Below are 20,564 nucleotides of genomic sequence, written 5' to 3' on the forward strand. Positions count from 1 at the left end.
ATACATACAAATTATAAAAAATTGTCAAAAAAAAAATAACCCGGAATTGTCCAAGTAACAAATTACAGTTATTCTTTGCTTCATTAGTCAGACATCTTTAATTTTCTGTACAGCTTTGCCATGACAATAACCCTCTCAACTCCAATTAGGTGACTATTCAAGCAGGCATTTCTTCCATACTGGTTGATGCACCCAGTTTTGCTGAAGAGCTTCAGAAAATCACTGAAAAATGCCTTATCTACTCTATTGTGTCCAAGATGTCAACAAAGTCTCGAAGAAGCCTTGAGCAGGATTACCTTTCCCCAAATTTACAAGCCAATCAATGCACCCTTATTTAAATGAAAAGGAAGAGATTTCGTAGAAAGAAAACAGAGGAAATTACGAGGCGTTGTAAATTTTGGTATAGCAACTCAACGGCAACTTATTTAATCACACAGAGGGAGTGGCTGTCAATAAATATTCAATAAAGAATGAAATGAAAAATAGCCGATGAACGTTTAAACACCATAATTCCATAAAATAAACCTGAATTTATGCATTTTCAAACTATTTTTACCGATCTAGCCCTAGTTTGCATCATATGTTGGCATATGTTGGATAGATGATTCTCTGTTTTTTAGCCTCACAACTCTCCTACCCATTTAATCTACTCAAGTATATTAGAGAATCTTAACTTAAAGTCGGACCTCCACTAAGAGTGACCTCTCAACAGGAGCCACTTCTTTTTCTTTTGCCATTCGGACATCGCTCCCTTAACGAACCTATTTACCAACGCAAACGATTTCTCTTAAGATGTTGAGGGAACCCATGTTACTTAAAGGTCGTTTAGAGCACTTTGCAATCTTTTTCAGGTAATCTGCAATATTTTTTCATTTAAAAATTCCTTTATTTTCTTGGATTACCTGAAACAGATTGTAGAGAGCTCTAAATGACCGTTAGGTAAAATGAGCTCCTTTGTCATCTTAACCCTTTACACTCTAAAATTAATATGCATATTCTCCATAATATTCTCTTTACATTTCCTAAGGTGCTGACAAGGAGAATTTGTTTAACAATCAAGAGCTTCTCAAATTTGTGATCACTTCCTTTATTCTCATGACCTTAATGTGTGATTCAGGGGTGATATTGTAAGGAGAATTTACATGCAAGTCACTCTTAGGGGTCAAAGGGTCAACATAAAATTGTTGCGTTGGTAAAAAGGTTCATTAAGGGAAGAATGTCCGCTTGTTTTCGGACATCATTAGAAATCGCTATTTTCTAATAATTTTCCCTCCACTTAAAAAACATTCATAATGAAAAATCTTGCTGTATGAACACCCACACTACTTAATCAGATCAATTTGCATTAGATATTCTTTCACAACAACGAAGGATTTTGTTAATTTTCCATGGTTTTCAGCCATTTAAATGACCTGCTTTTCTCAAAGAATTATTCCTCTATTAAAAGACATTCGCAATAAAAACCCTCTTGTTTTGATAACATCTACACAAACTAAATTAGGTTAATATGTATTTCATATTTGTATCACAAAAATTAGGGTTTTCTCTATTAGAATTTAGTATGCCTGTTTTTTTTCCCGTATTTCTTTACATTTGACAACTATTCGCTCAGTGTGATAAAAATCATTGCCGTTGAGGCTGCTATACATCGACTTGTAACTAAATATATATTTTCTCTCCACGAAATCTCTTCTTTGAGGCTGGATTGCTTGAAGACTTGGGGAAGGAAAGTTATGCTTCAGGGCTTCTTCAAAGATTTGGTGACAACTTGGACATCTTAGTGTAGAAAAGCTATTTTCAGAGATTTTCTTGGAAGCTCTTAAGCAAAATTAGGTTCATCAACCAGTGGAAAAGAAATGCCAGCTTGAATAGTCACCTAATTGGATTTGAGAGGGTTATTATTATGGCAAAGTTGTATAGAAAATTAAAGATGTCTGATCCTACCAAGACTAATGAAGCACAGAATAACGGTAATTTGTTACCTGGGTAATACTCGATCATTCAGTACGAGACAATTTTTGATAATTTGTAGATATTTTTACTTAGTTAACGTTTCTATCTATTTTATTTTTTGACTCTACCATAATCACTTACGCTTAGAGTTTTAACTCTCGACCATAAGTTCACATGAAACGTTTAACGAAAGTTGATAACGTCAAAAATTCATCTCGTTCCAGCCAATGCTTATCATTCTATGAATTTAACTAATGACTCTTATCGTCAGACTTCACCTGCGCGAGCCAATTAAAACTCAGCCCATTGGCTTGAATCAAACACGCGGTTCGGGAAGTGATCTTATCAAAACAGTTTATTTAAGCGTCAGCGTTTCTCACGCCCAGCTAAGATAGAAAACTAGCTGTCCGACGACAAATTGGTGTTTGGAGCTTGTAAAAAAACTTTGCATAAGGTGGGTCCATAATCTGAGCTTGTCCATAATCCATGTGCGCGTGTGTATTATGTCGGTTGATACATCGGTTAGGAGTTTAAGTTCACCTCAATACTCTGTCTTGATATTTTCTTTTATTCCTCTTTTAACAGATTTTAGTGAAAGACGCGCTGACGCCGTTTGATTGCGTGCGAATCTTTTCCCATGCTGCTTGCTTCGCCTTCTTCGTCACTGGCGACGAAAATGGCGCCAAAACTATCATTATGTGTTCCCTCGCGATCTGAGCTAAGAGCAGCTTCTGCTATTTGGATAACTTGCTCAATGATACTTTCAAAAATAAAAGTGAGAAATGAAGCAAAGCCGCAGATATTGAAAGGACAACAGCGATTTTTAATTGCATATGTAAAAAATAGACAAATTCAAACGGACAGTAAAAGAGGCTCTCAATTGGGTTAACCATTAACTGTAAAATGGCAAAACAAAAATTAGCCGTTAGGGGGAAGAATTGACAAATTTTAACGGTCATAAAACGCTAAAATAAAACGTGAAAATTATTTCTTTCAAAATTAACAGAAATAAATTAACCGTTTCCCGTAAAATCCCATGATCAGCCTATTGAGATCCCTCTCTGAAGTCCACGATTGTAATTTACACATGTATACTGACTCGAGATACACGCGTAAATTCTAGTGTGGAATATTGTTTTACTAAACCCTGCATTTACAAGCCCGGGTTTACCCATGTAAATGACTCGTGTACAAACTACAAGAGTGTTTTCTTCATCAAATTGACTGGATTTACCATGAAAAGCGTTAATTGCGTGAACACTCTATGCATTTATCGTCAACTTTTCATATTCTTTGCCTAAATATCCTTTCATCGTTTCTATCGCTCTCAAGCAAACGCGATAATAAAATTTTAGTGAAACAGTCGCATCTGTATCAATGAAAGTGTACTAAAGTTGTGGTAAAATAATCTGCTCTCTTTATTTGCTTCCAATTTGTTAATTGGTAGGTGATTCAAGATGTTGTTCCATTACGGGTTCCTCGTTTTGCCATTTTGCTACATGATGGTCGCTGAACCGCACCGCAGCACAACGGGAGAAAATGACTTGAATCAAGAGGAGCGGACGAAAATGGAGAAAAGACTTGAAGGCTTGATGACCACTGTACAGGACGAAGCAGAACAAAAAGATTCCGTTGAAGAGGCACCATTGTCTGACACAGATGATAACGCTCTTCAAGAGCGTGGTTTTGTTGAAGCAAGTTTTCTAGATGGAGGTGCACAAAGCAAAACATTAATAAGGCAGAATACCAAAATACTTAGGGGGCGCCGGAGAAGAAGACGAAGAAGGTCTAGAAAACCACAAATCCCTGTATGGAAAAGACTCTCTGTCCGGCGAAGAAGATCTTTTAGTGATAACGGTCATTTTAAAAGAGTGGTTGAAATAATCCGAAAAGACAAAGAGAACAACGATGAAGAAATAGAAGACAAACAAACACCCCAAGATGGACAAATGGAAGAAGAAGAAATACAAAACGACCGAGAAAACAACCATGAAAATATACAGCAAAAAGGTGTATACGAGGACGGAGACATGGAGGATGGAAAATACAGCAAGATATAAAAAACCAAGACGAACAGCAAAAGAAAAAGTAAACAAAGACGGAGAAAACCAAGATAGAGACAACGAATGGATGACCAAAGAATACAGCAATATCGAGAAAACGATGACAAAGAAACACAGAAAAACGAATAAAACAAAGAATACGAATGACAAACTCAGTTAGACAAATCAGAATATCGTAGGATTTAAAATGGAAGAACTGCGACTCATTTAGCGTTATACAATCAACCTTTTAATGCATTAAGCGATCAACATGTACTGAGCGGTCACACACGGGGAATGGCGGGATGACCACTTGATAAAGGTTGACTGTTTATTACAGGTTCCACAGAATAGCGGTAATAAAGAGTCATTTTATGCTATAATTGACGACTAAAATTGGTTTTAGGAGAGAAACGTGGATTGAAATTTACTTGAAATATTATTTTGAGTTTTTATTTAAGAGGTGCCGCTTTTACCGATCGTTCAATACAGGTGGAAGACAAAACAGATTGGCCGTTGGGACTCAATCAAAGAAGACCAGGACCTCTTAATAGAGGTGACCGTTTAATAGAGGCGAAAATTAAAGTGATTAAGGGGGAAGAAACTCGAGACTTTGACAACGGACCGCTTACTACATGCAGTTAGTGATTTACCGCTTGATAAAGTGCCGCTTAATACAGGTTCGAATGTATAAGCTTTACAATGGTATAAAGCCTAAAAGTCTCACGAAGTAAAATGTTGTATTGTTAAGATAACAAATGCACAAACAAAGCCTCATCAAATTTCTTTGTAACCCATAACACTAAGCGGTCCAAGTAAGAGAGCTCTCGGGCCGCCAACCTTCATATTATTTACATATGAATGGCGTAATGTGCATTAAAAGCTCACTTGAATTTTAATTCTTACATCTGTTTTTGCCTTTCCTGTTTCTCTTTCTACCCTAACTACCTGAAGCGATGGAAAGCAAATCTTCCCAGAATTGATCTCGGAACGTGCCCCTTTGGGGCGCAGATGGGAGGTCAGTAGAAAATCCGTATAATATCTCAACCGGTTCGAAACGTTATCCCTAATGTTGGGCAATCATTTTTGTATGGTAAGAAAAACTACTGCGCAAACTTTCAAAACTTCATATCTGTTAAAAAAGGTTTCACTTCACTACCAAACCAACTAATCCGTAAGACTGACAGCGAATCTTGATTTTACAACAAGCTGGATATTCGTTAAATCCAGAATTTTACCGAGATAAAATTATGACTAATTAGTTTGTTTATCCACTTCCTTTTCTATTGTAAAAAGCAAGGCAGTAGTCTTGGCAAAGTTATAAGTGTGAAGCATAATTGACTGCGCCTGATATTATCAAAATCCAATATTATTCTGAAAAAAGAATGATATTTGATAAGCACGATGAGCAATCAACTATTTCGGCATGCCTCACATATAACTCAGTCTAGGAAAATCTTTGCGTTGTTAGAGGTGTTTGTCATCCCATAAACGGGGATTTACGAATTAAGCTTCATGAAACCGATCGATGGGTTTAAAATTTTATCATACCGTGATTCCCTTATTTGCCATCGTTTGCCGAACGTGACTTCTTACCTGTTAATTTAAATACTGCGTCATTCATTGCAACTGCTGAATAAATAGGTGTTGTTAGAATATGGGTATCTAAAAAGTAATATTGATTATTGTATTGAGAAAGTTGTCTTTGTCGCAGTTGATTCCACATAATCTCGATCACTGGAGAAAAGAACGTGTAAGAAAGCAAATTTTACAATGGTGAATGTTAGCTTGAATGGGATCTACGAGGTAACACTGTCGGTGACCTGCGCCGCCTCAACCAAAGGAAACCAATTCTTGTTTTTTCTAACAGCTTTAAACTTTCTCCTCGCCATTTCAGCGTCTCTGGGAAATGCTGTAATCTTTTTTGCCTTTCGAAAGATTTCTTCTCTTCAGCCAGCATCCAAACTCATGTTTCAATGCCTGGCAGTTACTGATTTTTGTGTTGGCGTTTTTTCTCAACCTTTGTTTGCCGTCCAGTTGTTGTCGATAGCAAATCAGCGATTGCAGCTTTGTTACATTCTTGTGAGCATCAATAACGTTGCTGGGAAAGCTCTAAGTGGAGTGTCGTTGTTCATTTTAACTGCAATAAGTTTAGACAGACTTTGTGCTCTTTGTTTGGGATTGACCTACAAGAGTGTCATAACTTTCAGGCGAACACGCACGATGATTATTTGGATTTGGCTTTTGAACATTTCCCTCGCCAGCCTGAGACGGTTTTGGAAGTATGTTTTGATAACTGAAGTAATGTCTGCTTTCATATATTCCGCACTAATAACCTCAGCTATATCCTACTTGACGATCTACCTTAAACTACACAAATATTGCAATACGCTGCGAGCCTCTGATCAAGATGACCAATCGAACGTGCGAAGGAATGCTTTCAACATTGCCAAGTACAGGAGGACAGTGTGCACTGGCTTGTACGTACAGGTAGCATTAGTGACCTGCTACCTTCCATTTGGAATAGTAATAGCTTTAGCGAGCACTCGCGGTTACAACTCATCGTTTAACGTTGCTGCTCGACTGACAATCACTCTTGCTTTACTTAATTCATCATTAAATCCCATTCTCTACTGCTGGAGACTAAGAGGAGTTCGACAAGCAGTGAGGGAGATTATAAGACGCCTAAGTCAGTTATCTTAGTAGATCTGCATTTAGCAATTTTTATAAAGTTAAACTGTTTTGGGTGCAGTTCAGCGAACGCTATAATTACATAGCTTTTTTCGTGGTTGACGTTTCAGAAAAGAGAAAAATTCAGGGCATAGATAATAGAATGTTCAACTTAAATAATTAATAACGTTACACTTTTGCCCCAAAATGGCGACCTCGGGTTTCGAAAACAGTACATCGGTAAGTTAAGGTTTCTTTCTTGGGAAAAATTTAGGAGTCAACAGAGCCAAAACTCAAAACTGATAATTATAAAAGAGTGGCATAATCACTTTAAGATTCAGCTGAATCGTTTAATTTCAAAACAGAGCTGATAATATAAACTGTTTTCCAGTTTTTATTAAAGTACATTACAATAAAATAGTCGCAATGAGGTTGAGGTGGGGTCAAATAAAAAAAACGTCGTAAAAAATGATGAAGAATTTTTGGCGCGCGCTGCACGGCTCCAAGTGCTATATAATGGAAAAGTTTTAATATATTCTTTGGGGAAATGTAATGATAAAATCGCAAAAAGATCATTAGAGTATATTAAGGAATGACGGACAGTATCAGATATCATCAAGTAGATATATATATATAAAAAAGCCTTCGTTAGATGATTTAGATTTGGTGAAGTTTAATGATAGAATCGCAAAAAGATCATTAGAGTATATTAGGGGATGACGGACAGTACCAGGTATCATCAAATTGATGTAAAAAAAATCCCTTCGTGAGATGATTAAGATTGACATGGCAACGAAAGATTTTTGGTAAGTGACGCGCACGTCTCAAACATCAATTTTTTTCTCAGTTCAGCCAACCACAAATGGAATTGATTAGTCGACAGATTTTCCTCAAAGCTGGAAATTTCAGGGATCTAGCAACATTAAAACACAAAAACTCCTTCAATTTTTTTATGATGAAAGCTTTCCGAAGAAGAGTAATTTAAAAGCCCCAACGGAACTTATATTTTTCTCGAAGGAGCAAACACAGATGGATGTGGAAGATAAACAAGTCTGTGAAAACCTTGTTTCGCCATCTAATCAAAACATGTCTAGAAGTTTCAATAGACGATCAGTCTCCATGTATGATTTGTTTAACATCGCTCCTTCGAATGACGAGACAAAATTTTGTTATCAGAGACACCATTATAGAGGGTACTTATCTTTTTCAAAATCAAATGGGCCTAGAATACAAATGACGCAAGTACCGGTAAGAATATACCATACAGGCCAATAGAGCTTATCGCACACGCTGTTTGGCTTGTTCGGAAGTGATTAGCAAGTGCTATTAACTTCCGAACAACCGCAGAGACAAAATAGCTCGTCAAGAGTTTAATTTCCGACCAATTCTTCGTTCTATTGCTGGTTTTCAGTGTCACGCCATTCAAAATAGATCAAAATAAAAAATAAAAACCGTTCAATCGATTTAGTCTAGAATCTGGAAATGGAAAGAAGCTAGATATGTAAAGACTCTCGCCAAGATTCAGGTCACAGCAATTTATCTTACGGAAGATATGAGGAGGTAAGCTAAATTTTGGTTTCGGTGTGGTATATTAAACTCTGATAATACACATAAAAAACACGCTTTTCTGATTGGCCGAAAACGAGTGCATTGTTCATGTAATACGAGTGCAAAGTGCGCTTTGTCCAAATTTCGTCTGTATTAACTCTCTGTGATGCTTTTTCATGTTAGTTATTAATAAGTGATTACATTATTTCTCGTGTAACCTGGTGTAAATAAGCACTTTTAAATTTTTCGTAGGTCGAAATTGCACTTGCTTTACGGGTTTGTTCAATTTTGTCGTCATTGAAAAACTCTCTCGTGCTTATTATTAACACACCATCTTGCACTCGAAATCATGTTATTTCCTTTACAAACAATACACTTCAGAGTCGGTGGAAGTATAAGTTGTGACTATCAACCTCCACTATGGTGAATAACTGTTTTTAAATGACCCAGTTAAGGTAGCCGGTCCCGGAAAAAGCTGACGGGCCCTAACACTCACACAGCTCTGTTGAAAAAACTTTAAAAAAAATAAAAGTGTTAAAATAAGGCGCATTTTTGATGAATTGTACATTTCTTGTTCTGAAGCGTAAAAAGTTAAGGGAGTACAAATTAACATTCTTTTAATTCAAAACCTGTAAAGAAAATTAAATTGAAATGGAGGGTGGCTGGATCTTCCATATCGTTCATAGCGCAACAACAGAAGCGCCCGAGACGCCGTCGGCAAACAACAGTGGTATTATAAATGAAAGTCCCCCGTTTTTCATTCTGATCCATGCAGGCTCCCAGTACAAAATTCGTTAAGTTTTAGCAACTTTCAAGAACAAGTTTCAAAACACTTTTTTTTCTGGGGATGCCTTGATTTTTTTCTGTTTTTGTTTTCGTTTTCATTATTCCCCATCTTATTCCTTTTTCCCTTGCTCTTAGAAGTGAATTATTGAAAGTCTGTTTTTCGGTTGAAAAGAGATGTTACCAAGTTAACCAGAATTTATCTTTTATACATCCGTGTCAGCAGTTTTATGATGGCTAAGTTACGTCATTCAAGACAGTTGCTTTACCATCATCCAGTAAAGTCCATCTTAAATGTTTCGCCAGGAACTTAAAAATCCCAGAGACTGTGGTTTGAGGAGTGCTTAGACTTCATCGGAAGAAACAAAATGTCATCAATCACCTCTTTATCTTTTGAACCTTCTCGGTCCACTATAAGAAAATACAAAATCAATGTTTTCATTTGTCAGTTGACTACCGCGCACGCAGCATAGAAATCTAATTAATTAGCGGTCATGAAGCAAAATGACGCTTACAATTAAAACTTGTTGCATCATAAATTAAAACAAACTATTACGCGCAAGAATTGAGCAGTTGAGCTCTCAAAATGGCGCCTGTCGGGTTGCTGTTCAGAAGGCGGCGAAAGACAACCACGCTTATACACCACGGCCAAGTAAAAACCAAACCACGTGACCTACAGGCACGTGTTTTGTCTCCTACAAGACGTCACAATCCACAGCCGTTAGGTCTTGCTTATCAGAGCCCTCTTCAATCGAATGCTCAGGTATGGAGCACATTTTAAAACCCTACTCCACGCTCTTTGTTAGTTTCTTTTATCATTTCTCCTGATTTATTGTAGGCACTAAGTTTACAAAAAGAGGCTTACCTTTTGTTGTTGCGATAAACTTACATGTGTTTGTTGTCAGATTCAAAATCACAAGAAAAACGAAAATGATCTAAGGAAGACTTGTAAAAGTGAAGGAAAAATAGGTTCGTAAGGCGTACATGACTACTATGACAACAACAAAGAAAACGGAAATCGACAATCAGCGATAAACGAATTAAATGTTCGATGGGTCAGTATTTTATCCCAGAATAGTCTCATTAACTGCCAAAATTCATTTCAAGAGCCAAAAGAAGAGTAATGAAAATGATCTAAGGAAGTCATTGAATTTGAGTGATTCCCGTGAGGTTGATATGATCTCCAGTGAAGAGTGTAAGCTGTAAAACGTTCAGTCAATCTGTTAAGGTGTCCTGTTTTTGTATGTTTTATAAAAAAACTTCAGTTGCTTCCTTGCATGCTCAAAATAAGCTTTTTAAATGCGTCGTAATAAAATGACCACAGTTTCAATGATAGTGTGGAAAACTTATATACGCCAGTACGAAGATATATATAGCAAAAGAGATCGATATCGGAGAAGATCTTTCTGCTCTCTGTATCTGTAGAGCTCTGTTGGATAGCGGAGCAAACTTCAATTTTTATTTCTATTTTGCTCTGATGTTAAAAGTTTAAATGTTTGTCATGTGAAAAAGCTATTATTGAAACACGTTCTCTCATAAATATTGGTATGCTTACTCCCTTATTTTTTACCACAGGAATGTGCATAATAACGCTATCATTTGTTTACTTGTTTGTTTTTAGCTTAATCTTAGGAGTGCTTAATTAACTTATAGCAGACTGCCTTTCGAAGAACATTTTTGCAGTTTACGCCAGAATAGCCAATTTTAGTTTCAAGCCTCGCCTTTAAGATGCGGACTGCCGAAACATCGATGTGGAAGTAGTTCCGAGACGCTGAGATAAAAAGGATGTAAAGTGAAAAAAACAACAAGGTGGCAGAGATACACGAAAAATGCAGTACAATCGAGGCTTGGCAGCGAATTTTCGCCAAACAAGGAAATCATACTCAGCAGTGATTTTTAGTGACTATGAAAGCGATCTTCGCGGTAATGAACACTACTTGAGCAGTAGTGTTCATTACTGTACGGGATTTGAACCCATGACCTCTGTGATACCGATGCAGTGCTCTACCAACTAAGCTAACAAGCCAACTGTTAGCTGGTGCTTTTGTTGGTTCCAAATAAAGCCGTGAGGTGACAAATAAGCGACTCTGAATAAATGAAAATTATGTATGTTAATTGCGGACACAACAACAACCTCTTTTATATTAGTCGCATTTGTGAAAATGTCAAGCCACCTAATCCAAAATGAAGATAATTGTTGTTGTTTTTTAAACTGACTTGCTGACGTGTGATTTTACCTGTTCAGCCCTATGTTATCTGGAATCCAGACTTTCGCCACACACGCTCGAGATACCCAACTCTTTTGGGACACTTGGGTGAGTTTGAAAGAAGTTAAGTTCTTGCAAAGATTTTAAGGAATTTATTAAAATTGCTTCTTTTTTGGCAGCACATACCCATGTTAGCTACTCATGTGGAATAGTTATAATTTCTTGTATGTACTTTTTTTAAAACATTTACCTTGTGTCAATTCTTGGTATTTTGAGCCCTTATATGTTTTATTTTGCAAAAATCCTATCTCGCATAGCCATCACCAGAGTGACGCATTTGTTTTTAATGGATTACATTAGAGTTCTAACAAGGGATCGATCCCTACCCTTAAAAGACGCTATAATACAAGAGTTACTTTATTGAATTTACATCCCACCAGCCACCACTACCATGTTTTTAGGAAAAAAGTTACGAATTGATCTTCACAGGTTGACTTCAATAACGCATTTCTTCCCTACAGATCAAAACATGATTTTTTTTACATTTACTGTATATATAATACTTCCGTAACATTGTGATAACAATATAAATAAAATTAATTTCAAATTAACGAGGAAACTTTTCAGAGACATGTTTCAGCATCTTTAATGCCATCATAAGTTTAATGTGTTGAACGGTTATTTTTGTTTGTACACATTACATGGATATACGTTATAAGCTTGAATCGATTTCTATATTTGAAATTAATACCGTTCTAATGGTTGAAGTAATTGTGCTCGATAGGGTAACACTTGCAAAGAGATTTATGTGATCAAAATAACTGACAAATATAAGAGACAAGAAACGCTTAATTATAATAACGGTCAAATACTCTTCCTTAATTTCGTGGTGTTACAACACTGTTGAATTCCTATTAGGGACCTTATTTCATTTATTTAAGGGTGGTCTTGTCTGATATTGGCTGTATTCTTATCTGTTTTCATTAAGTTATCACTGAATCAGTTATCATAATCCTTTAACAGATTTGATCAACTTCTCCTGTGGGCCTGCATCACACGTCTCGCCTCACGATGTCAACCGAGGTATCTGTTTTTCCTGGTAAATATTTGTCATAACCACAAGGAATCGCTGATCTATGCTAGATATTTTGATTTGTTTTTCCAACGAGCTGACTCTCATAATTATTGTAAAAATATTTAACAATTCATGGATAAAAGTGAAACCAAGCACTTGCAGGCTTGCAAAAGGGTCAAGAAGCGTGGAATTGTTTGAACATAGCACCAGTTGTAATTCATATTTTGATATGTCTGATTTAAAACCAAAACATCAAGAACGATGCTAAGGTTCATTTGGCCTGTTTCATCAAATGCATTTGAAAAGAAGTTAGGCTTAGCTGCCGTACTAAGGGTATCCTAAGCTGTGAATCACTTTAGTTCTTTCTATAATGTATCCGACAAACATGCTGGGTTGAAATTGTCAGTTGCAGTCGTACTTAAAAGTCTTCGAAGAATAGGCTGATAAAGAAACGTTGATGGGGAAATCCTCCTATCGACTGCAACTTGAATAGATCTTCTTCCTCATCAACTTTGCAATAGCCTTACTGTAACGTAAAACCTTCCGTATTCCCTGTGCCTGCTAAATCCCGTGAAATTAATATTGAAGAGGCGAGTTAGTAACAATAACAATGATGGGACGCGATAGTCTCGATACACCATCAGTGTAAGCGGCATTATGCTCATAGCAATCTCTTAAAAAAGAGAAGCTACTCCTTTTATTCATTAAATCCCGCAATATATTTTCTTACTACAGGAGGCCCGCCAACGATACATTATAGCCTCCAATCCACTTCACGGTTTAGTTACCAGGACCCGTCCCAGTATGTACTGGGAGAGGAAAAGAAGAAGCCGCCCCATCATCCCTGTCGACCCGGACCAGACGGACCGGCTGTTGGCATAAGTGAGTACCTATACTTTTTTCACACTTTTTAAGCCAACGATAACGGTTTCCTTCCCACAGCGGCAAATATATTTTGGCCTTAGTCATCAAGCCGTAGAATCTCTTCTGGGGTACATTCTATGCAGTGGGGTGTAACGGACATTTCCTTTAACTGGAAGAGCCGAAAACAATAGCGCCCGGTCCCAAACCACTTGATGGACTAGACAAAATTGAAACTTAGTTTTAAAACAAATTGTATATGAAAATCAAAGTCGTTCTCGTGTACCTTTACGCTGAAAAGGGAAAAATAATCTGAGGGTGAAACTTAGCGTATGACCAATTTATTTCTCGTAATTTAGTGTTAAAAACTGAGTTTAAAACGTAAATTTGCCACCGTAAAGAGTTTAAAGGCCGACTTTCTAGCGATAGCCCTTCGTCAGAGCTATTGACGAAGGGCTAACGCTCGAAACGTCAGCCTTTAAACTCTTTACGGTAGCTAATTTACGTTTTAAACTCAGTTGTTAACACTAAATTACCTGTTATACTCTCCCACTGACGAAACACCATAGTTTATTTAGAAACTTACCCCCTTTTATCAATTTATTTTTCGTTACATTCAAAGTGCCTCCTTTAGTTAAGTTAATTTATGTTGTGATTTTCAGTTCCTCCAGGTCTTCCTCGTCTATCAGAGATAAACGTGGTGAACGTGCGTCAGGGAGATGACAGTGACAAGGTAGCTCAGCATTATCAATCATTAATACCCAAGATTGTCGCCATGTTTCTCCCAGCTCGTTCAAGCTTCGAACGAGATAAAGAAAGAACTCTCTCCCCAACCTTTTTCCAAAAAGCACGTCAACAGCACATGAACTTTAGTGAAGGATGCGCCAAGCAATTCTACAGACTAGCCTTGGCAATAAAGACTTAGCGTAGCGCGCGCGGAAAAAAGTCCTTACAGTCACTCCTACTTCAACCCCTCTACGGCGGCCACTTGCCACAACAGCAGTGTTTATGTTTTGTGTTTTTTTAAACATCAATTTGGTGAATATAATTTCAGTTGTGTTGAGTTTTTATATCTTTCCCCTGTCACTTTTTCGTGAAAAACACTGTTCTTTCTCTCGCAAAAATTGGCACCGTATGATGCCTTTGAGCCCCTTCAACGACTACCTCTCTACAACTTCCGCATTCCCTTGTTCCCTAAGTGATCATTGTAGTCAGACCCGACCTCCTGTTGACCCGCAGATCTAAAAACGGGTGGGCTCTTTGATCTTTGCCATTAAGTTACCTTGCAATTTCTTTTTATTAACGAACCGCTCTGATCGGCCAGGTCTGGCTAATAGAGATTACAAGACACCAAATTGTGCTAACATGTCACCATCTTCTTTTCTTTCAGAAATATGATAAAAGCAGTTGGAACAATGCAGCACTTAGAGAAGTCTGGAGAAGCACAGGGCACCCAAACGCGTTTTGTTGCACTCCATAACCTAATCCTTCCACTTTGATCATTATCAAGTTATTTCAGTTATTTTTCAGTTTAATAAACTTTACATCTCTTTTCCCGACTTAGTGATTATTCTGTTTGTAATTCTTATTTAGATTTTGGAGAGGGATTCTTTTCCATTAATTTTGGACTGAAATCAATCAATTAATCTTTTGAAGGTGTGCAAGTGCAGAAATATGTTGATATATGAAGAATGTAATCTTAAACTACATGTTCACAATGTAAGTGGGAAAAGGTCTCCAAATTTCATTTTGTTTGTACTTCATTAAATCCTTGATACATTTAAAAAGGGACAAGTAATAAAAATCCAAGAAAACCATTATACAGGTGCCATGATCAAAAGAACTGAATCACTGATACTATGGCAGATTTACTGAAACCAAAGCCCCTGAAAATCCAACTCAGAGACTATTTAAACCACAATAGTCCTAATGACTTGCCTTGGGAGCAAGGTTTTTTTTTTAAAATTTCATCTTACCCTGAATCTAGTGTGACAGTTCTGCTCTGTGATTGGTTTTCAATGTCAAGGGGCCATGGCTTCAATAAATGCATTATAAATGTGCACAATTGAAGAATAATAATCAAGTGGGAAAAAAAGATGTGTTCAAATTCTCATGTTACAGAATTCTCCTTTCAAAAAGATGGTCAGTAACACTAAATGTGCTTTTGCTCCAACAGTCTGTCAAATTTCTTTTCAAACCAATATGGACGTTGGTAAGATCCTTTACTTAGTTTGAAGTTCTGTCCAGTTCTTTCTCTGATCTATGTCTACAAGGTTTCTTGCCCATCCATGTCACTAGTGAATTAAACTTCAATATCTAAATTTGTTCAGCGCCTGTGTTTAAGAATGCTAGCTGATGGGTCTTCTAAACAACAACACATGTGGCTCTGCGAGCAAAAGAGAAAACAACATGATAAGCCAAGAAAATAACAATAAAAGGAAAATCTTATCAGAACAAAACTAAACTATAGCTTCTTTCAAGATGTGCCGCAAATTTCACAGGGTCACCTTTCAGTTTGAGAAGGCTTTGTCTTAAAGTTTCACAGTCAATCTTTAGGGTATCTACTGTGCTAAATTAAACCAATCATTGAAGTTCACTGGCTGCCAGCCATACAAAGTGTACAACCTTGTCTTACATACAACTGATTCATACATTGATTCTAGTACTTTTTACCATAGCCAGATACATTTCCTCTAAATATGAGAAAGAGACAGTCTTAAGTGGATAACCTTCACTAAATAATGTCAACCTTAATTTTTTTTAATTTTTTGACCCAAAGTCAAGATAGGAGTGTATCAACAACAACGACAACAACAATGTCATGTTGGTTTTAGGACGATGAATAGTAGCATTATTTTTTTCCAACGTGTCCTTATCTACTGCAGTGATGTTAGCATCAGAAGATCTGTTTTGCTCTTTAAAATCAATTTCTTCATTGAAGGAAAGGGGCCCTCAAATGCAATAACAGTATTTCCTTGAATAAATGCCAGAGTACTTATTTAAGATTTCTGCTAAAAGGAGGTGTGCTCATTGGAGGGAGGGTGCTTAACTGAGGACTAAAGGGGGGAGGGGGGCTTGTTAAGTTAATGCAGCAATAGGATAAAAATCAAAAGAACAGGTAATGCACACACAGGAATTCTGCAAACACACAGGGATGGAAATAACTGAGGGTGACTAAAAGGAAAAGAAACTATTCTCCTGAAATGATTCCGCTTAAGTTGACACTTAAAAGGTTATAGATAAAGTGGCAATAGAAAAAGGTTTTCATTGCATCCCTACTAGTTAAGAGAGTGAGGGAGGAGCGAGGTGCTTGTTTGACATTATAGCCTTGGGGGAGGGAGCTTATTAGAATGTGGGCACTTATTCAATGAAATACAGTATCACCAGATTATTTCAGTTTTGCTCCAATGATGCGTTTCTGACCTGGTTCTGTTTAGACAAGAAAACTGAGTTGTCATGACAGCTTGGAAAATACTTACCAGGTTCATGAATAAGATAGTGAATCCACCCTGGAGACTGTTGTACCCCAAGGTTTCGCCATTCACTTTCTGTCATTAAGTGTGTTTTGGGAACAAACTCCGCAAGATCTTTTGGAAGGATGACATGTCTAGTAGAAAAAATACTTCATATACAACCATGTGTTGTTCATAAAGTAATAATATAATAAAAAAGATGCATGCTTCTGATTGGCATAAAAACAGGTGCATTTTTCATTTAACATGAGTGCAATGTTGTGATACAGGAGCAAATTACAAATGAGTAATGAACCCTAGCCCTAACAAGGTTTGAAAGGGTTTTTCACAATTAATGACAAGTGCTCACTAATAAAAGATATCAGGACTGTATACCTTGTCATCAGGCAAATGTTTTAAGATCTGTTTAAAACTATTGTTGGAAACTTTTTCAAGGGTATTACTCAGGCTTCATCCATTGGCATGGTAACAGTATGGCAGTGCTAAAAGCCCCTCTATAACTCAGTTTTTGAAAGATATCTCAAAAACCAAGTCCATGACGTAGAGTCCTTTGTTAAATTTCTATGGCCCCATCGATTTCTTTTCCATACATGGTATACAAGAAGAAAAAAACCATCACGCAGAGCTTGTGCTATTTAGGAAAACGCTGTTTCAAGATGTAAAAAATTATTCATTGGATTATTATTTTTTAAATTTTTTACAAACATGTAATATCATTTGTACACAGAAAATCAGGGTGGGTCACCGAGCTAATTTCAAGATACTAGCTTATCAATCTAGAAAGGTTTATTTCCAGTTTTCATGATTTTAGCTCACACTTTTTTCTAGATTCTGCTGTCTTGCTTCCTTTAGCGTGCACCATTGGTTTTGCACTCCTAATGTCTCTTTTGCCTGAGTTATTTGTGAGTTTCACTTCTCTCTACTTTTTCTTTGTATTACAGAAATAGCCTCGTTCAGCTTTTAAAACAAAAACGTCGGCCAATTTTCATTTGATTTGCGGCCGCCATTGCTGTTTAAACTCGCGCCAAGCAATTTTCGTGGGAAATCGCGCGTGCGATGCATTCATTAAGATCCAATCTCCTCCAGCATAAAACCCTACTGTATCACTCACTTTATTAAACTAGCGCTGCATGCAAATTGAACTCTGCATTAACGAGATTGCAATAAATACGGATCTTTTCTATCATTAACACCTTGAATGGTGACTAACCATCTGATAGTCGAAGGCAATTCGAATTCATTCCGAATGGCTAAGATGCTAAAAGGCTTGCTCGTCAAGCAAATACTAAGTGCCACATCTCCATGCGCTTGAGATGATGTAGCAGATAAGCTCAAAAACTGAGTGCATTTGTAAGAAAAACTAATGCGCAAACTTTCAAAACTTCATATCTGTTAAAAAAGGTTTCACTTGACTATCAAACCAACTAATCCGCAAGACTGACAGCGAATCTTGATTTTACAACAAGCTGGATATTCGTTAAATCCAGAATTTTACCGAGATAAAATTATGACTAATTAGTTTGTCTATCCACTTCCTTTTCTATCGTAAAAAGCAAGGCAGTAGTCTTGGCAAAGTTATAAGTGTGAAGCATAATTGACTGCGCCTGATATTATCAAAATCCAATATTATTCTGAAAAAAGAATGATATTTGATAAGCACGATGAGCAATCAACTATTTCGGCATGCCTCACGTATAACTCAGTCTAGGAAAATCTTTGCGTTGTTAGAGGTGTTTGTCATCCCATAAACGGGGATTTACGAATTAAGCTTCATGAAACCGATCGATGGGTTTAAAATTTTATCATACCGTGATTCCCCTATTTGCCATCGTTTGCCGAACGTGACTTCTTACCTGTTAATTTAAATACTGCGTCATTCATTGCAACTGCTGAATAAATAGGTGTTGTTAGAATATGGGTATCTAAAAAGTAATATTGATTATTGTATTGAGAAAGTTGTCTTTGTCGCAGTTGATTCCACATAATCTCGATCACTGGAGAAAAGAACGTGTAAGAAAGCAAATTTTACAATGGTGAATGTTAGCTTGAATGGGATCTACGAGGTAAGACTGTCGGTGACCTGCGCCGCCTCAACCAAAGGAAACCAATTCTTGTTTTCTCTAACAGCTTTAAACTTTCTCCTCGCCATTTCAGCGTCTCTGGGAAATGCTGTAATCTTTTTTGCCTTTCGAAAGATTTCTTCTCTTCAGCCAGCATCCAAACTCATGTTTCAATGCCTGGCAGTTACTGATTTTTGTGTTGGCGTTTTTTCTCAACCTTTGTTTGCCGTCCAGTTGTTGTCGATAGCAAATCAGCGATTGCAGCTTTGTTACATTCTTGTGAGCATCAATAACGTTGCTGGGAAAGCTCTAAGTGGAGTGTCGTTGTTCATTTTAACTGCAATAAGTTTAGACAGACTTTGTGCTCTTTGTTTGGGATTGACCTACAAGAGTGTCATAACTTTCAGGCGAACACGCACGATGATTATTTGGATTTGGCTTTTGAACATTTCCCTCGCCAGCCTGAGACGGTTTTGGAGGCTTGCTTTGATGACCAAAGTAATGTCTGCATTCATATCTTCAGCACTAATAATCTCAGCTATCTCCTACTTGACGATCTACCTTAAACTACACAAATATTGCAATACGCTGCGAGCCTCTGATCAAGATGACCAATCGAACGTGCAAAGGAGTGCTTTCAACATTGCCAAGTACAAGAGGACAGTGTGCACTGGGTTGTACGTACAGGTAGCATTAGTGACCTGCTACCTTCCATTTGGAATAGTAATAGCTTTAGCGAGCACTCGCGGTTACAACTCATCGTTTAACGTTGCTGCTCGACTGACAATCACTCTTGCTTTACTTAATTCATCATTAAATCCCATTCTCTACTGCTGGAGACTAAGAGGAGTTCGACAAGCAGTGAGGGAGATTATAAGACGCCCAAGTCAGTTATCTTAGTAGATCTGCATTTAGCAATTTTTATAAAGTTAAACTGTTTTGGGTGCAGTTCAGCGAACGCTATAATTACATAGCTTTTTTCGTAGTTGACGTTTCACAAAAGAGAAAAATTAAGGGCATAGATAATAGAATGTTCAACTTAAATAATTAATAACGTTACACTTTTGCCCCAAAATGGCGACCTCGGGTTTCGAAAACAGTACATCGGTAAGTTAAGGTTTCTTTCTTGGGAAAAATTTAGGAGTCAACAGAGCCAAAACTCAAAACTGATAATTATAAAAGAGTGGCATAATCACTTTAAGATTCAGCTGAATCGTTTAATTTCAAAACAGAGCTGATAATATAAACTGTTTTCCAGTTTTTATTAAAGTACATTACAATAAAATAGTCGCAATGAGGTTGAGGTGGGGTCAAATCAAAAAAACGTCGTAAAAAATGATGAAGAATTTTTGGCGCGCGCTGCACGGCTCCAAGTGCTATATAATGGAAAAGTTTTAATATATTCTTTGGGGAAATGTAATGATACAATCGCAAAAAGATCATTAGAGTATATTAAGGAATGACGGACAGTATAAGATATCATCAAGTAGATATATATATATAAAGCCTTCGTTAGATGATTTAGATTTGGTGAAGTTTAATGATAGAATCGCAAAAAGATCATTAGAGTATATTAGGGGATGACGGACAGTACCAGTTATCATCAAATTGATGTAAAAAAAAAATCCCTTCGTTAGATGATTAAGATTGACATGGCAACTAAAGATTTTTGGTAAGTGACGCGCACGTCTCAAACATTAATTTGTTTCTCAGTTCAGCCAACCACAAATGGAATTGATTAGTCGACAGATTTTCCTCAAAGCTGGAAATTTCAGGGATCTAGCAACATTAAAAGACAAAAACTCCTTCAATTTTTTTATGATGAAAGCTTTCCGAAGAAGAGTAATTTAAAAGCCCCAACGGAACCTATATTTTTCTCGAAGGAGCAAACA

The 20,564-nt window shown here is 37.0% G+C and overlaps 5 protein-coding genes across 5 annotated transcripts; 4 read left to right on the forward strand and 1 right to left on the reverse strand.

Moving 5' to 3' along the window:
- The first annotated feature begins 2,299 nt into the window (after nucleotides 1-2,299).
- On the forward strand, nucleotides 2,300-4,362 carry LOC113676723 (uncharacterized). The gene is made up of 2 exons (XM_027193421.2): nucleotides 2,300-2,407; nucleotides 3,401-4,362. The coding sequence occupies exon 2, from the start codon at nucleotides 3,411-3,413 to the stop codon at nucleotides 4,011-4,013; it is 603 nt and encodes a 200-aa protein (XP_027049222.2). The 5' UTR covers nucleotides 2,300-2,407; nucleotides 3,401-3,410; the 3' UTR covers nucleotides 4,014-4,362.
- A 1,270-nt stretch (nucleotides 4,363-5,632) lies between these two features.
- Nucleotides 5,633-7,604, forward strand: LOC149044133 (high-affinity lysophosphatidic acid receptor-like). Its single transcript, XM_089209374.1, has one exon. The coding sequence runs from the start codon at nucleotides 5,769-5,771 to the stop codon at nucleotides 6,696-6,698; it is 930 nt and encodes a 309-aa protein (XP_089065500.1). The 5' UTR covers nucleotides 5,633-5,768; the 3' UTR covers nucleotides 6,699-7,604.
- Nucleotides 7,605-9,453: 1,849 nt separating this feature from the next.
- Nucleotides 9,454-14,698, forward strand: LOC149044134 (uncharacterized). The gene is made up of 6 exons (XM_089209377.1): nucleotides 9,454-9,759; nucleotides 11,242-11,311; nucleotides 12,227-12,286; nucleotides 13,014-13,160; nucleotides 13,802-13,872; nucleotides 14,530-14,698. Exons 1-6 carry the CDS (start codon nucleotides 9,583-9,585, stop codon nucleotides 14,617-14,619), a joined length of 615 nt encoding a protein of 204 aa, XP_089065503.1. The 5' UTR covers nucleotides 9,454-9,582; the 3' UTR covers nucleotides 14,620-14,698.
- On the reverse strand, nucleotides 14,653-16,995 carry LOC149044135 (cyclin-dependent kinases regulatory subunit 1-like). Its single transcript, XM_089210846.1, has 3 exons — nucleotides 16,988-16,995; nucleotides 16,619-16,746; nucleotides 14,653-15,525 (listed from the first exon to the last, which is right to left on the reverse strand). Exons 1-3 carry the CDS (start codon nucleotides 16,993-16,995, stop codon nucleotides 15,488-15,490), a joined length of 174 nt encoding a protein of 57 aa, XP_089066972.1. The 3' UTR covers nucleotides 14,653-15,487.
- A 426-nt stretch (nucleotides 16,996-17,421) lies between these two features.
- Nucleotides 17,422-20,478, forward strand: LOC149044136 (histamine H2 receptor-like). The gene has a single exon (XM_089209376.1). The coding sequence runs from the start codon at nucleotides 18,643-18,645 to the stop codon at nucleotides 19,570-19,572; it is 930 nt and encodes a 309-aa protein (XP_089065502.1). The 5' UTR covers nucleotides 17,422-18,642; the 3' UTR covers nucleotides 19,573-20,478.
- The last annotated feature ends 86 nt before the right edge of the window (nucleotides 20,479-20,564 follow it).

This window comes from Pocillopora damicornis, chromosome 6, assembly GCF_964200805.1.
Source record: "Pocillopora damicornis chromosome 6, jaPocDami1.2, whole genome shotgun sequence".
Lineage (NCBI taxonomy): Eukaryota > Metazoa > Cnidaria > Anthozoa > Scleractinia > Pocilloporidae > Pocillopora > Pocillopora damicornis.

Bases quoted from the DNA above. Each gene is read 5' to 3' on its own strand.
- LOC113676723 (XM_027193421.2), top strand. From the start codon at position 3,411: ATGTTGTTCCATTACGGGTTCCTCGTTTTGCCATTTTGCTACATGATG.
- LOC149044133 (XM_089209374.1), top strand. From the start codon at position 5,769: ATGGTGAATGTTAGCTTGAATGGGATCTACGAGGTAACACTGTCGGTG.
- LOC149044134 (XM_089209377.1), top strand. From the start codon at position 9,583: ATGGCGCCTGTCGGGTTGCTGTTCAGAAGGCGGCGAAAGACAACCACG. The intron at 9,760-11,241 runs GTATGGAGCACA...TTACCTGTTCAG, and splicing joins CTCTTCAATCGAATGCTCAG to CCCTATGTTATCTGGAATCC. The intron at 13,161-13,801 runs GTGAGTACCTAT...TGTGATTTTCAG, and splicing joins CGGACCGGCTGTTGGCATAA to TTCCTCCAGGTCTTCCTCGT.
- LOC149044135 (XM_089210846.1), bottom strand. The intron at 15,526-16,618 runs GTAAGTATTTTC...TTTTGCTCGCAG, and splicing joins CTATCTTATTCATGAACCTG to AGCCACATGTGTTGTTGTTT.
- LOC149044136 (XM_089209376.1), top strand. From the start codon at position 18,643: ATGGTGAATGTTAGCTTGAATGGGATCTACGAGGTAAGACTGTCGGTG.